We start from the raw sequence: 17,241 nt of genomic DNA on the forward strand, positions 1-17,241 counted from the left end.
ATCATATAAAGGGCTCAGATTATGCATGCAAGCGTATAGTGCTTGTGTTTGATAATGTGCTGTAAAAACGACGTCTGCCGGGGGTTTTCATTCTAAACCTAATGTGTCAAGTGCGGGGTGTGATGCAGTGTACGCGGATTACTCACTGGTGACCTTTTTCTCCTGTGTGTGTGTGTGAGAGAGGGGGGGGGGGGGGCTGTAAGTACAATGTTTACTCTCTTTTTAGCTCTGCTTTTGGTCTCCACCTAGCACTGAGAAAACCATATTCACCAGCTCGTCGCCAGGTGAACCATGAACAGCAGCGACAACCAAAACAATGAGCTGAAAGATGGGGGGGGAAAGCCCCACAGTGGAACCACCGAGTCTAAAATTGCATGTTTTGAGCATAATGCAAAATCTCAAAAAGTGGGAAAATAATATTTTTTTAAATTTACATATGTTCTTCCCACTATCGGCCTGCCTCAGTAATGGAACGAGTAACACTGGATGAGGTAAAAGTGTCTCTCTGGCTTTGACTAGACAATAGAGAGAAGAAAAAAAAACACTAAACTAACAAAAAAACATGCTGTATTACAAAAGGCGGCTGCATAAGTAACAACAATAATGACATGTGAAGTGTGGGCAACACGCATCAACACACACCACGGCCCAGCTCCCTGACACGGCCAGTGTCACGTTTGCGTCCGTTTGTTCTGCTCATATTCCTGCAATCTTGTTCACCCCCTTGTTTGTGTCGTCGCGTGACCTCACCGCACATCATTACTGCGGTTACGATGCGCGCGCTTGGTGGCGCTACTCGGGGGCGGCGGTGTCTCATCCAATTGACTCCGGCCAAGGGTTAAAATTAGAAACTTTTAACCAGGAGCTCAGTGTTCACGGAACTGACGCTCCTGGGAGACCTGCTCAGTAGCCGCGCGCCCCCGGAGCGAGCGGGCGCGCGCGCCTGAGGGAGGAGGGAGAGCGAGCTCAGCAATCTGATGAACTCCTGAAGGAGACACCGGGGGACCTGGAGGGAGGACTGAAGAAGACTCAGGAACTCACTGCCGTGCTTCATCACAAGGAGGGACTTCCAGAGAGAGGATTGCACTTTTGGATTTCTTTAAAAAAAAAAAAAAAAAAGATTTATCACTCTCTGATGCGGGATATGCATCGCTCCACGACAACACGTGCGTAGATGTGAGTTTGTTCGGGCTATTTCTTGTATTTATGTGTTGATATACACATGTTGTGAGGCATTATTGCTTTGCGGAGAAGGGAGAGGAGTTGTGTAAAATAAATAGTGTGTAGTGTGCTTTGTTATGTGACCCTTTGTGGCACCCGTTGATACCGTTCTTTTATACTGGTCTTTTTTTTTTAAACATTTCTGATATAAAACGCAGACACAAAACGTAATTCAAGATGGTAATAATTCAATTTGTTATATGTCTTTGCATTGTTAGGGGAAGAAATAGGTAATGATTTAATTTATTGGGAGACTTGCTGATGTCTTTGCATTGTTAGGGGGAAAAAAGCTAATTAGAAGCCAATATTTAAATGTTGCTTATTGCAATTCTCACCATCACAGATGGTTGTAACACAAATACCAAACAACTATTTTTACTTTAGTGAGAATATAGTCTTTGGTGTGATTAACTTGGTTGTCAGATGTTGCTACTCTGGAGACCTCCATGTGCACAAAGGGCAACCTTAGCATCTTTCCATGTGTGTGTGTGTGTGTGTGTGTGTGTGTGTGTGTGTGTGTGTGTGTGTGTGTGTGTGTGAGTGTGTGTGTGTGTGTGTGTGTGTGTGTGTGTGTGTGTGTGTGTGAAAGAGAGAGAGAGAGAGAGAGAGAGAGAGAGAGAGAGAGAGAGATATGCCCTACCCATATTGAACTATTCTCTCAGCCTCCTTATGCAAATCCATGCAGATGAATATGTTGCACCAACTTCACGCAAGAGGCTCATGTCGATGTGTTTCGCCTTATCTCCGTCCCCCAGCCGGCCCCCCCGCCTCCCATGTGGCTGTGTGACAGACGCTGACTCCGAGGCGAGGGTCAGGAAAAATGAACGCCTCCTGTGATCCTGCGGTCATGGCGTATGAGCAGAGCTCCGGGTGCGACCTGGACGGCAGCTGCGACCGGCTGTCTCCTCCCCACTGCAACTGGACGGCGGCGGCGGCGGCCGGCGGTGCGCCGCAGCTGCCCACCTTCTCCACGGCGGCCAAAGTCCGAGTGATCGTCACCTTCATCCTGTGCGGCGTCTCCGCTTTCTGCAACCTGGCTGTGCTGTGGGCGGCCAACGACCACAAGCGCAAGTCCCACGTCCGCGTGCTGATCATCAACCTGACCGCGGCCGACCTCTTGGTGACCTTCATCGTGATGCCCGTGGACGCCGTGTGGAACATCACCGTCCAGTGGCTGGCCGGCGACCTGGCCTGCCGGTTCCTGATGTTCCTCAAGCTGCAGGCCATGTACTCGTGTGCCTTCGTCACAGTGGTGATCAGCCTGGACAGACAGTCGGCCATCCTCAACCCTCTGGCCATCAACATGGCGCGGAGAAGGAACCGGGACATGCTGGCGGTGGCGTGGACCTTGAGCGCCTTGTTCTCGATCCCCCAGGTAAGGCCGCGGCGTCGTTTGGTTGACTTCAAGACGGAAACAACGGATTCGGAGAGAAGTGCTGGGTGTTAGGAGACGTTGTGAACTCCCCCTCTCGTGTTCTCTCGTGTTCCTCCGAACAGTAACACCGCGAGCCGAATACACGTCTTTCATAGAGGTATTGGAGTGTGGGTGATCCACACATGCTAGAGGAAATGATAAATCTCTATCCACAGTTCATCATGTTCTCTACATCTCTGGGCAACAACCAGCATGCGATGGTTATCCCTAATCCTGACTGTATAAATGCTTGACTGTAAGCAGAGAGACGTTTGACGGCCTATAGCATGAAACACTGTTGATCAGGTTCATGAGGGGAAAAAAAGAAAAAGCTGGTGATATGATGCAATCCGATCTCCATTGTCAACATTTTTAAATGGTCAATAGTTTAAATCAGAACTTGCTGCAATATCAACACAGATGCAAATAGATTACATCTGAAATGCTTGCAAACTAATCTGCAATTACATAACCATTCGCTGTTGCCTTTAATGTCTTTCTTATAGATTAGTCGCATGAATATCTTTTCCTTTGGACTGTTGGTCGGGGGAAAGGAATACAATTTTAAAAAGCAATATTGTAATAAACAATATGCATATGTATTACTCATTCAGCCATCAAACACTTGCATTTGTGGTTGAACCAACATACTGCTTTAATCTTTCCATCCCACCTCTGCCGAACAAACGGGGCCAAGAAAATACGGCGTTACAGCTGCCGCCAGCAGAACGCTACCCTTATCTTTTTCCATTTCAATTCCACAGATGTTCATTTTCCATAATGTGACGATCACATACCCTGCGAACTTCACTCAGTGCACCACGAGGGGCAGCTTCATCACCCACTGGCAGGAAACGGCGTACAACATGTTCACCTTCTCCTGCCTCTTCCTGCTGCCGCTGGTCATGATGATCATCTGCTACACCAGGATCTTCATCCAGATCTCCAAACGGATGACAACAAGGAGCTGTGAGTTCACGGCTAAAGCCTTTTTTTTTCCTGAGTGGTCAGAAAAAGGACTTACATGTGATACATTCATTTTAACAGTGGTGGGCCGCCACGGCTAGCTAAGCCTTCTCCAAGGCCTAAACAGAACCATAAAGTTATAGTAACTTTTTTATAATTGAATCGTTGTTTAATTCAATTCAATTCAGTTTATTTTGTGTAGCCCAAATACAAGATTTGCCTCAGAGGGCTTTACAGTCTGTACACATGACATCACCCAGGACCTCACATCGGATCAGGAAAAACTCCCCCAAATAAAGATAGAAAAACCCTTTTACAGGCAAAAAAGAGAAGTTCACAAATACACGAGGGTTCGCTCGTTTTCCATTGCGCCTCCTCGTGCGAGCGTGGTGCTGATTTTTTTCCTTCTGGCTCCTTCTCTTGTGTGCAGTGTTTTAGTGCCGCAGTTTTGTTGGATTGTTTTGACACGTTTTGTTATAAAGTAAATGTGACTGGTCCTTGTCGATGTGGACAACACGCATTGGTCCACGTTTCCCAGATTCGATCGTTCTTAAGGACTTAGGAAGGCTCTTAAGAAGGAGCGCTAAGATAGAGGTGTTTTCCCAGATGCGTTCTTACCTGCCTTCTGCTGTTACGAGTGGGTCAGGCTGTGGATCTCCTTCTTAGTGAAAGATCTTCTTAAACTAGGAACGACTCTGGGAAACAAATCCTTGACGTATTCATGTTAACTATAACAGATGACACAGAAGGCCCAGGGGGAAAACGCACTGCCCCGCCACTGCATTTTAATAACCATGTTGCTTGCTGAACATGCCATCTGTCCATTCACACCATCTCTCTCTCAATCTCTCTTTCTCTTTCCCCCAGTGTCCTCCAACGAGCCGCATCTCCGTTGCTCCAAGAACAACATCCCCAAAGCCAGAATGAGAACTCTGAAAATGAGCATTGTCATCGTGATCAGCTTCATCGTCTGCTGGACGCCGTACTACCTGTTGGGTTTGTGGTACTGGTTCTTTCCGGACGACCTGGAGGGCAAAGTCTCCCACTCCCTCACCCACATCCTGTTCATCTTCGGGCTTTTCAACGCCTGCCTGGACCCCATCATCTACGGCCTGTTCACCATACGCTTCCGCAAGGGGCTGAGGAGCTGCTACCGCAAATCCGGGCCGATGTCCGACCGGGAGATGAAATGCGCGGCCGCTGCCGCCGCTTTGCCCTCTAAAAGAGGGATGGGGACCGTTGAAAAGGACGGCGACTGGGGACGGGCCGAGTCCGAATCCTCTGAAGGCCGGTCTCTGTCCAGTCGAGTGGGAGGCGGACAGTCGTGCCATTTCAGTGCCGAGAGCACGATATGAGTAGACTTTGACACGCCGGTTACACCGCTTCACCTTTTTATTTCAGGCTTTGACGTATAAATGTGTCTTTCACACTCAAACCTAACGTGCATGTGTAGAATAAGTCTGAAAAACCGTTAAAAAAAAAAAAAATCCATCACTTTGCTGTGTCTCTGTGTGTGTTGTCCTTGATGCTGTCCATCTTACTTAGCGCCTTTATGCACCTATACATCAACAGAGCTGTTTGATGCTTTGTGTGTGGCGCCTATTTTAAGTTCGTTCCTTTACAGTATGCATTTGCCATTGTGGAAGCAGCTTCGGCGCGTTGTGCGCGCACGGCCTCCCCGCGTCCGTCGAGAAGCTTCAGATGACGGTAGAGGCTGTCGTTGAGAGCTTTTTGCTTTGTAGCCAACACAAAAGCAGATAATAAGTTCATCAGCTTCATTTAGTCCATTCCCTGAGGAGAAGAAACAAGAAGCACATCTCCGTTGTGTCATAGGAGGAAAAGCACAATGGCACTGATAACATTAAGGAGGGCCTGGTCTCATTCAAGTGTCCCAGTATGTCAATCATGTTGCAGCGAGCGTTGCTGTCGCACAACACTGGAAACAACGACGCTAATTATTCACTCAGAAATGTCCTCCGTGAAAGTTACGAATGCTTCTCGAGTGCACACGTGGTATTTTCTAATGTATGCAGGGATAATATGTAAGAAAGCTCTCTCTCTCTCTCTCTCTCTCTCTCTCTCTCTCTCTCTCTCTCTATATATATATATATATATATATATATATATATATATATATATATATATGAAGCTGATAAAGAGTTGATAAAGTGATGCCAGTATCGTCTGCAACTAACAGATATTTTTGTCATTGATTAATCTGGTGATTTCTTTTCTCATTTTATTGTTCGATAAAATGTAAGAACTTGATGAATGATGCACATCACCGTTTCCATCCAAGCTAATGTTTATTTAAATAACATGTACGGCTGCAAAAGGCATGGAACATGGAACCTTTGGCTATTTTTACTCGAAAATTGATCAAAATTGTGAATCGGGTATCGAAATTGCTTCTGTTGATGGGTTGATGGAACATTATTGTTCAGCTCCAGCTGTTACAAACGGGTTCATCCTCTCCCAGAATCCTTCAAATGGCATCTGGAGAGATGTGGTTCACCTTCCTGTTGAGTATTTATTCATTTCTTTTCAAATGTTTTGGGTTACAGTGCAAACAGATGCAAAGTTGTTATTTTTGTCGTTTCAAGTTTTCATAAACATGCCCATCAAATGAAACAAAAATCATGTTAAAAAGAAATTATGTCACTGGAGGATTTTTAATGGGTGAATAATCTGATGAAGGAGTCTTCACAGGCGGTAAATGGCTGAGGTGTATCGTAACCCCAACAGGTGGGGGCTTTACAAACTACACAACAACATCATCACAAAAATGTATGTGGATTCAAGCTGTAACTGTCGTGATTTGATTAAGAATTTAATTGTAAACTCTGCTTATTATGGATGAGTAAATAGCCGATTGATGTCTCAGCCGGCCCCACGCGGCTCCAACCGCTCCGTGTCCACCTCGTGACTTTATGTTCAACAATTCCCCGATTACAAACACGCTGGAGATGAATGCGTCGGATGGACATCAAAGCACGTGACGCTCCCACGACACACAACGCGAATGTCTCAAAGGCAAAGAATAGGACACAACCTATACATTGTGTGTGACGCTGAAAGCCTTCAATATGAGCTTAGACTATTTAGCTCTTTAGTCTGTTTTCATGATGGGTGAATAAAAGAATGCATCAAAAGTTTATAATCTGGTAGGAACCTTTGAACACGTGTTCAAAGGTTCCCAGTAGAACCTAACTACAGTCCCAGCCGTTGCTTTGGGGAACCTGAATATCACCAGCCGGCTCTGGGCTTCGCATCAGAGAGTGCCAGCGTCTCTGGCATGACCTGACCACAAATCAGTATGAGAAAACCGATGCTGCAAGCAACCCTTGCAGCAGGAAAGCTTTCTGCATATTTCATTTGCAGAATAACCAATAGGAACGCCCTCTCTCTCTCTCTTTCTCTCTCTCAAATGCCTGGAAACAGCTGCAGGAGTCTGGTTTTCCACTTGAATTGCAATATGCCCGAAAGGTTATTATGCAGTTGTTTGCCCGAAGCCGCTTTTGATCTCTATCTGTATCAGCACCTGTAAGCTTAATGTATTCATCTTTAGTCCGACCTCCAACCTTTATCTGCCCACAGAGTCTCTCCCTGCATCTACATAATACTTTTACAGTGTTGGCACGTTACACATCTTTAAAGGTTATGGGAGGCATATTTTGCTTTTTTTTGGACAGAGCCAAAACAATCAGCAAAAAAAAGCAAGTTGAACTGTTTATGTCATTCCATTCAATATTTCTAATGATACCTTGTGTGGTTTACAGCAGTATAAACTAATATATGGCACAGTATCCACCCTGTCGGACCCCAATTGGGGTCGTTACCTCTTTTCTCTATGTTCAAGTAGTCGTATGAACCTCAAATCAGTTCTACTACTTGTGTTATTTTATATCTTTTTTTTTTTTTTTTTTTAATTTTAAAAAGCAAAATTTGCCAAAAATCCCTCCTCGAGCGGTCCCTGAGTTTTTCCAACTAATTGGTTCAGGGCCTTAAAGCCACCATGGTGACATCACAGTGCGGTGTCGCGGGTGTTTGCTGCGACGCGGCTGTGAACAGGATGAAGTGGCTGCTCAAGGTGTTATTCGGAGTCTCTTGGGGGACCAGAACATTTTATCGCTGATGTTTGTCATCTTGTAACCGGTCCCACCTCCAAGTCCTCTCTAGACCCCCCAGAGCCCTGTCCTTGTTTCCGGAGCAGTCAGCACATCTGGGCGAGGGCTTGCTTTCTGTTGTGACGAGCAAAAATGACTGAGCGGCCACCGGCTTAAAGGGAGAGTACAAAGCGCGACACCGCGGCCGTGGTCCCTCATGACAATGCCGCTAATCCGGCTTGTCACTTGTATCCGGTATCACCGATACCGGAGCTGTTTTCAGTCTCATCGCATTTTCAGCCCAGACGTGTTTGACGACTGTTATCGCTTACATTGTTTCGGACTTGGCCCACATTTATCCTCTCGTCTCTTCTCGGCCCGGAGAATGCCACCTCATTCATTGCTCGCTGATCCTTCCCGGGCCTGTCCGCTCCTATCACGTCTCCTCAGGGCGTTGGGAGCGCAATCGTCTGACGGGCTGCATCATCACACACACACACACACACACACACACGAGCCGACCTCCTCTCAAACGTGTATCCCGGTCGTTCCAGCAGGAGACGCTGCACGCCTTTGCCTCGTCGCAGCCGCCGATCCGATGTCCTGACGTCGAAGGCCGCACCAGGGCGTGCGGCGGGGTGTGTGCATGATGCAGTGCAGGCGGCGGCTTGAGTCTCAGACTCCGTGTGAATTGTGCTTTCTTCCGTCAACAGTTCCAATTGGAAACGGAGCTGCTTTCATCAGCTCAGCTCTGATATTTCGGCCCTCTGTTGAAATCACCGCCGTTCACCCTCGGGGGACCGGTGATGTTCCTAGACTGAGATATTATTAGCCTGCATTTACATGCGGGCTAACAGACCTTCACGGCCAGATGAGTGCATATTTTAGCGCAATTAGGCCGTGGGTGTTTGATAAGACTTAATCTCGTCTGTCACCGTCTGCCCCTGTTGCTCTTCCTGTCCAGAAACAACAGGAGGAACAGCAGGATGTGTTGCTCAGTACAGTGACGCCCGACTGTCTTACCTCTGGCGTTGGTGGAATCTATTAAACGCAATGAAACGCATTCGTCACCCTCTTGAATGAGCGCGGCAGAGTTATTTGAGTCCATGTTTCGGACGAAGGTGCCACAAACATTGTTTGTGCCAGCAAAGGGAACCTGCTTCCCCCCAGTTGAAGACTCGGTACTCTATGTGCAGTTAAACTACTCTACTCAGAGCAGACTAATGCATTTCCCCTCCTGTCAAACGCTGGTGCAGATAAAGTGCAGAGATAGCTGAAATTCGTTAAGGGCACATCTCAGCAGTCCTCATCGCTGGTAACTGGATTTGGTCGGGACGAGGTGGAATCTATCGCGACCTTTTCACTCATGTCAACGCTATCAGGAACTGCACTTTGAGGTTCTGCCGCATAGGAAACCTGTGAATAAATTGGATTATATGAAGTCAGATTAGAGGCACATTGGAAGTTGCATTTAATCGTCGTTCGTCCTTGGCCATGAGTGCCGGCGTGGTGTTTTTTCTATTTCTCTCTTTCGACAAATTCCATGAAAAGATGCTTCTTAAACACGAAGCTGTGTGTACAGACTATTATTTTGATTGCCAGGGGTTTTCTTGAAGTCTATCAGCGTGCACTTCAACCTTGGAGAGAAACTCTTGACAGCTGTTTTGCACCAGCCTGCTCCTTGTTATGTTGTTGAGTAAAGCGGAAAGAGACGCCTCTCACAGTTTGACAACCTCTCCTCTGTTGCCCTAAAAACAGCTGCATATTTTGAGTCGATTCTGATGCTCCAGTGAATAATCAGTCTCCACAAATGCCAAAAACTACAAGGCACCGCCGCTTTTATTTCCAATTAAAGAAAAAAAAGATTACTGGTGAGTTTTCAAAGCTTTACCCTTTCAAAAGCTAAACATCTGAAAGGTGAATCGTCTACACATCTCTTCCCATCGTCATCCTTTCAGTTTGCAATTCATTCCCCAGACTCTTGCAGTCTGTTTTCTGAATATATTTGCTTTAGCTCCGAGTTCCCGTCGCTCTGCCCCATTCAGCACCTACACCTGTCTTCCCGCTCCATCTGCATTTGGGCTCTATCGAGGAAAAACACCCTCTTCGTAACGTGTGGAGGAGCATGATGGCAACAACACCACTATTACTTTGACTGATAAGGATGCGGGAGCGCATTTGAACCGTCGATTGCCGACTATGTCAAAATCTGTGTTCATGACTCACGGTGAATTGGGCTTTCGGATGTCAAATCCACACTGGATCAATTGCATCAAAAGGCTTCGCAACTGCATGTTCTTGTGTAAATTGCTGAAAGAGATTGCGCGCTGATCTCCCTCATTGGGTTTTAGACTCGTCCCTGATTGATCCAACAAGTACAATTAACTTAAAGTGCGCTGACGCATGAAGATGATTGGTCAATTCGGCTCGTAGCACTATTAGAGGGTTCATTGAAAAAAACATATATATTGTTTTAAGAAAACGGTCGAGGGTCCAATGTGCTGTAGTTAAACGGCCATCTTATTGTGAGATGCTGGTAAATGGTTTTGTTACGGGGGAGGCTAACAAGAGGACCCAAAAGCCAAAGCAACAGTGCAAAAAATAATATGTATTTAAAAAAAAACTCTCTCAGGACAAACCTCCAAGGGCCGACGGAAAAAAGAGGAGATGAACGAAAACAGGAATCACAAAAAGTGGACAGGAAGGAGAATCACAAAACCAAATACAACAGGACACACACGGTGTCGTACACGCAACACGCGGTACGATCCCACACTGGGGCAAAGGACAAACAGGGGCTGCGGTCGAATCGTCCTTTTTGGTTAAGAACCTTCTTAACTGAGGGAAATGACCCGGAAGTACCAAAGTGGCCGCTATGATGAGCGCCGGTCAAATTCTCTAAACACAAAGAAAAGGAGCTTCATGCTTCCTAACTTAGCTCCTTTACCTTAGGAAGCAATGGAACTGCCTTAACGAAAGGAAAGGAGATAATGCCGACCCACAATCCCTTGCGGCGACAACATTTAAAGTGACGTTTCATTTGGCCGTTTACGAGAACAAAACGATCATGACAGATAAACACAGATTATTTTAATAATCATTAGCATAACTTGTAAATACTTTTAATAATCTGTTGAACCGGCTGGAAAACTACAAATGTGACATTGTTGTCGCTGAACACGGCTGTAAAGTGATGAAACTGCTGTAAAATGATGAAACTGCTGTAAAGTGTTTGAACTGCTGTAAAGTGTTTGAACTGCTGTAAAGTCATCAAACGGGTTTATTTATATTCTCTCTCTGGTGTTGAGCTGCAGGCTCAGCCCTCATTTTTTTAATTTTACTTTAGTTACAGAAGCTTTAATGAAAGAGTTAAACTGGACGAGCTCTTCAGTCTGACTCATGTTTATGATTATCATCTTTTGAATCAACTCTTTTGTTACTTTACAATAAGGCATATCAAGCTGTGGTGTTTCATAAACTGTTGTCTGCATATTTTTTTGAACAGATTATAATCTGCATATAAACCACGACAACATAAAGGGATATGAGACACACATCAGTAGTAGAAGAACATATTTGATTCAGCAGGTTTGAAACTGAACAGAGACAGTTTAGTAGCCTTGTAAGAGATCAAGCACAGAAGGAAACAATTAGCAGACAATCACAGGGACAGGAAGTGCAGGGGACAGAAGACACAAGACCTTCAAAATAAAACAGGAACACAAAACACCAACATCATAACAGGTTTAAGATATTTTTTATTTTATTTTTTAAATTGAATAAAGGCTGCAATGTAACTTACTGATTTCCTGAAGGTTTTGGAGAGGTCTTCTATAATCCTTCCACTGTCAAACAAACAATAATCGTTGCACCCGATTAGGCCGTGCTCTGTTATCTGACTGCTGAGAGCTCGAGGGATTGTGGAGCTTCACTGCAGCACTCTGCTTTCATTTCTTTCTTTCTCTGTCGCTGTGAAGCTTGTTCTGTGGTGGAAATGTCAGATGGATTTTATTTTCTGTGAAAGCAAGAAAGGAGGATTCATTTCATTCATTTCATGGTTAATCAGGATTGTTCCCGCTGACTGGGGAAGATGTTTTAATGAAAGAGTTAAGTGTCTGTAACCGCTGTCTACATCGTATTAAAAAAGAAACTCAAAGCAAAGGCAGTGCAGTTTGTGTCTCCTTGTTAACTCAGTTGCAGTGCAGTTGGATGTTGGAAAACAAGCACATGGCTATTTGAAGCCACAGCGGGGTTTAAATAAAGAGCTAAAAAGATAGATAGATAGATGATTACTTTATTGATCCCCAAAGGGAAATTCAAGTAAGAGAGCTCAGTTCAATTCTAAAACCTCGCAGTCACATCCTCAATTACTTTTGATAAAGTTCTTATATCGTCCATAAACGCTATCTCACTGTTCTTGAATGATCAGCATAATATGCACAGACTTCCCAGCATGCATTGTTTGCATGAAAAGAATGCAAACCACCTCAACGCTGAGAGTTGAACAAGTTAGCAAACTGCTTATTCAGCGTAATACTATTGAACTTCTTATCTCAAGTTACGTGAACATAACCTCGTCAGTTTTACATTTCCATAACTCATGAAAAGACTTATTCTACTTTTGTTCAGACAGTCAAGGGAAAGGAAGGGATATTGTTTAGCACTGCTTAGCTGCTTAGCTGGAACACTGTTATCTGTTATTTTTCTGCATACTTGCACAAAATATACAATACTTAAAAGTAAACTTGAGTGGAGAGTGAGATGGTTTACTTAAAGTGATTTATTTCAACATTTTGAGGTTCTTAATCTTAATCTGGGGATTCGGAATGAGCAGATATAATGTTTCTGTTGGGCAAAAATGAATAAAATGTACAAACAGAACACACATGAATTATAAAATCATATTGATTTCATGTTTCTTCAGTTACTTAATTGACACTCCGACACCAGAGCAGTTAAATGACGTTTGATGCTTCGTTCAGGGACAATTTCACAAGCAATTGACTGATAGCCATCAAAAATGTATCCTTGAACTGTCACAATGTTCAGTTCTTTAAAAAGGTCTGAGGTCATTTTCTCGATTTTTACACAATTTCTTAAATTCACCTTTTAAAGGAGTTATTTTGAAAATGTGTTGCGTTCAGCTACGACAAAAATGGAAGTCAAGGTTCCTCAAAACATGCTTAGTGTCTGTGAATAGTGGACATCCTGGTGTTTGACGAGCATTAGATACATACAGGCTCTTGTTTCAGAGGGACTCACACCAAGAGAAACAATATCTTAGCAGCAAAAATGATGTTCCAAATGAACATCATGGCCTTGCTACTCTTGACTTGAACGCGCGCCTGCTAGCTCTTCCCAAACCTGGAGGAGATCTGCCTGCCTCAAATATATTTTAATAAACACAATACAACTACCTAGGAGACAAATGTTTACCCATTCATTCCTGTGAAGGTGATTTAGTTTCACGTTATAACATTATATAGTTGCGGAGGTGTTGTATGAGGACTTATCGCCGGGTGTTAGCTAAAAACATGGTAGCATTGCAGTGCTTTCTCTGTTTTTCTGGCTGGCGCACATTGTAATGTTTTATTTTAAATACTGAACACATTTAATCTATAGTACATGTTTTGACGGGTCGTTTTATGCGGAATATGTTGGTTAAACGTTAATTGAAAAATGTGCATTAGTTGTTAGCGAGTGAATTAGCCAATGCTAGCCCCTGACGGCTAAGTTTGAGCCATAATGTTTCAGTGGCGACATGCGATAGTTGTGTCCTAATGTAATGTTACCCCAAAGTAAATGTCATTGGAGTGCAAATTGGCAAACGTGAGTTATGCTGCAATTCATTGCACTCTGCCTCCGACAAGGGAAAGGGCAATTGAACAGTCATTTAACATAAACATGCCATAGCAACATGGCGGCCCTCACAGCAAATCTCCTTCTCATTGTTTATTATTTAATGTCAAGTTTGTGTTGTGAAAGGTGCTGAAACAATGTTGTTCGCACTTTCAAGTGATCCATTACAGATCTCAACCACACAATATATAAAATAGGCAAGAATCCAAAAAAGAAAACAGCACACACACTATAGCCAACCAGAATCAAGCAAACGTGTACGACATCATTTTAGAAAATACAAAATTAAATAAATTGGCCTTAAGCAAGAGGCCAATTTACTTGTATTTTGAATTTTCTCTTTAGTAAGAATACAATTTACATGTGGTCGTTCTGTCTCGGATCAGATATTTCAATCCATCCAGCCACTCTTTGGAGGAAACTCCGAAAATACATTTCCATATAAAAGGTAATTTGAAGAGTATTTTGCGTTATTTATAATCCTTTATAAATGACACTTTACAATTATGTTGACATGTTCCTGTTTTCTGTGACTGCAAATCAAAATTAGAAACAGTACGATGTTAAAAGCTCAAACTGCAAAACAACTCTGACGCTCTTATTGGCTTTTAAATGATAATTCGTACCAGTATACAAGAATAATAACAACTTTATTTATATAGCACATTTAAAAACAAAGTTTACAAGGTGATCTACAGAGAATCAAAGCATAGTCATACGTAACTTAAATATCAATAAACAAAAAGGACCGTACCATAAAGGCAACGAATGCAGCAAAAACAAATAACCCAAAAGAACAAATGGAATAGAAAATAAACAACCAAATGAATAAAATATACAAATAAAAACAGGGGAACGAAAGAACTGCATAATAGATCATTCAAGGACGACGTCACTTAACAGCAATTCTATAAAAATGGGTTTTAAGCCGTTTTTTAAAAGACAATAACGTCAGTGAGAAGTGCCACCAGGTGCGTCATGGCTGACTTACTTCTCGTGGATGCCTCGGGGCCCTTTGGAAGAGAACGTGTCTTTAGACGGCGTCCTGATATTAGTCGAGACAGATGGACGATTCTTCACATGCAGGGTTATGCAAATCGATGTCTGAGGGGAAAAAACACTCCATTATTATGCCTAACGGTACGACATCACTTGTAAGCGCTCGTATTCTTTGGTCCACCTCTATGAAGGACACTTCCTCCTGACCCCCCTCCCATTGCTGTCATCGATCACCTTTCTGTGGGACGCTTTATTCATGCAACTTGTCTATTGAACCATTTCTTCCTTCTTCCTGTGACAGTATGACCCTCGGGTGACACAGCAATAACAGCACTTGTTATTTTCTCCCATTGGCTTTTTGCATGTCTTAATTCTGTTAAAAAGCAAACGATTTTCTTCTATGGATAGATCCGAAAGTCTAAACTCTCTGGGGTTGTAAAGTCATTTGAATTCTTTAATGCCATCTTTATGAATGAATAGTTCCGGATACCTCGTGTGGTATCATTGGAGCATTAATAATGCCCATTTACACTTCTCATGAACACTCACTTTGCAGTCATTTACAACGTTATCTGAAGTGAGGAGCGTTTGCTGAATCTGCTCTTGGCACACTTGTATGAAGGGAGAGTTGTAAAGTGCATGAAAAAGTTCTCGCATGAGGCCCGTTGACCTTTCATGCTCTTGGGGAAAACAGCAAGCAAATGGCAAATAGTGAAATAGTTCAAAAAGGTCAAACTAAATTCTAGTTTTTCACGGCCGGGAATGGCATCCTTCACTCTTCCTCTCTCACGTCAGCTCGACCTTGAATTAAAAACTTGTTTTTGCATGTAGCAGGCCCATGACACAAGGATGGACCCACAACCACATTCAGTGCGGCGCCATTAGAATTTAAAAGAAGTCTTTTGGGGTGTCATTGTTGTGTCCATGTGATGACAAACCGCCTCCATTTAACACAAACCAGCACTTTGTGTGAATAAATACAGATAAGAGACGTTTGGTGGAGCAAATATATATATTGTGACAGAATACTCAGAGCAACAACATAATTTGGTGCTTTGCTGCCATCTAGTGGCATAACGTTGAACATATTGTCCGAATCCTACACAAGACTTGGATTCATTTATGTCAAAATAGCCTCAATGTTAGAAACAATGGGACTTTTTTGTCACGGAGGCCATTAAAACTTGCTATAGTAGGACAAACACAAGGTTTTATTGTACACAGTGAGCCAGCAGGAACAACACCAGCACCCTGAAACTGGGATCCAACCCTTTTTACCCCTGTGCTTTTCCTACTGGGACACGACAACATGTCCTCTGTGAAAAGGGCTTATACTAGTTTTAACATTGAGGCTTTTGTAAAATAAACATGTCCCAGCCTTTTTGTACAGAGCATTAGCAGTAGCATGATCACCTGGGAAGTTTCCAACACATAGAGAACTCTTAACTAATGCATTTCAAACTGTATTTAGCTGTATGGACAGTTGTTTATTCTTATATGGATGCATATATAGATGTTCTGTTTGCTCACTCAATACTGTCAAGATACTTTAAATTATACATTTACACCAATTTTATATTGAAATGAATTGAGTGGTTGAATGACAACTAAAAGATTGATACATACATTTACTCAAGAGCAACTCTGAGGTACATGAACATACTTCCATTTTTTATATTCTTCTCCACATTTACCAATATTCTACTGTTGACAGCTATATTTTTCAGACTACAATTTTTCAAATGAAACACATGATCAGTATCTTAAATATGATGCTATTGATTAAATGATACAACGGTATTTTTTCTTCTTCACAATGAGTACAATGAGTTTTTACTTTGTAATGGTGTGTGTTGACGTTGTGGTATTGATGCGTGTTGATGTGAATACTTCTTTCCATCTCGGATTCACTGATTGATCACCAATTGAGTTGATCAATTGAATTGAACGGCATTGAACTGACTGAACTGGTCTCTATGTGTCTGCCCTGTGATTGACCTTTGACCCCCGAAAGCGGCTTCACTTAATGGATGGATCGATGACTGCAATTGACTTCAATGACCTCCAGAGGGCGCTACAGAACAGTCAATGTCGCAGTGATACATACTCCCCGTGCAATATTTTACATAAGCACTGACCAGTGCAAAATAATTTTTTGTTGAAAAAAAAGATGTAACACGCAGCTTTGTGCCATCGATGTCTGCTTTGATATAGAATACATTCAATTATCTTCATGAATTTACACTTATATTTTATGGAGTATGTATTAAATAACTATTTTTAAAGGATTTTTAAATGGAGGCTTCTTTTTTTTTTAATCTCACATACCCCCATTTGAGGATCATTTGGCCTACAATATGTAAACGCTCATGTTAGCATTGGTAATTACATTTAAGCCACTTATTTCACCAGATCTAGTGATGCAGCGATAACAATAAAAGGGCAACGCAAATGGGATTATCCTCATTATTATCCTCATGTTCTCCGTTGTAATGTCACATAATAATAAAATCACAGGCTTCTGCGCCGCTTCCTTTGCTGTTGCTGGTGCATAGACTCTATTTTATTTTGACAGCTCTACTGGTGTGTATTCCTGAACAGGCGTAATTCAGTGTGGTGAATGGGTCTGACTTGTGCGCCCCTTCATGATGGCAGAGAGAGTTGGCAGACGGGCCG

At 43.1% G+C, this 17,241-nt stretch overlaps 1 protein-coding gene across 1 annotated transcript; it reads left to right on the forward strand.

The window, feature by feature from the left end:
* The first annotated feature begins 1,890 nt into the window (after positions 1–1,890).
* LOC137782774 (gonadotropin-releasing hormone II receptor-like) lies at positions 1,891–4,969 on the forward strand. Its single transcript, XM_068572392.1, has 4 exons — positions 1,891–1,967; positions 2,026–2,596; positions 3,400–3,604; positions 4,469–4,969. Exons 1-4 carry the CDS (start codon positions 1,891–1,893, stop codon positions 4,954–4,956), a joined length of 1,341 nt encoding a protein of 446 aa, XP_068428493.1. The 3' UTR covers positions 4,957–4,969.
* Positions 4,970–17,241: the final 12,272 nt, after the last annotated feature.

Source organism: Clinocottus analis, unplaced genomic scaffold, assembly GCF_023055335.1.
Source record: "Clinocottus analis isolate CAN_PGR_092001 unplaced genomic scaffold, fCliAna1.0.p SCAF_1, whole genome shotgun sequence".
NCBI classification, from domain to species: domain Eukaryota; kingdom Metazoa; phylum Chordata; class Actinopteri; order Perciformes; family Cottidae; genus Clinocottus; species Clinocottus analis.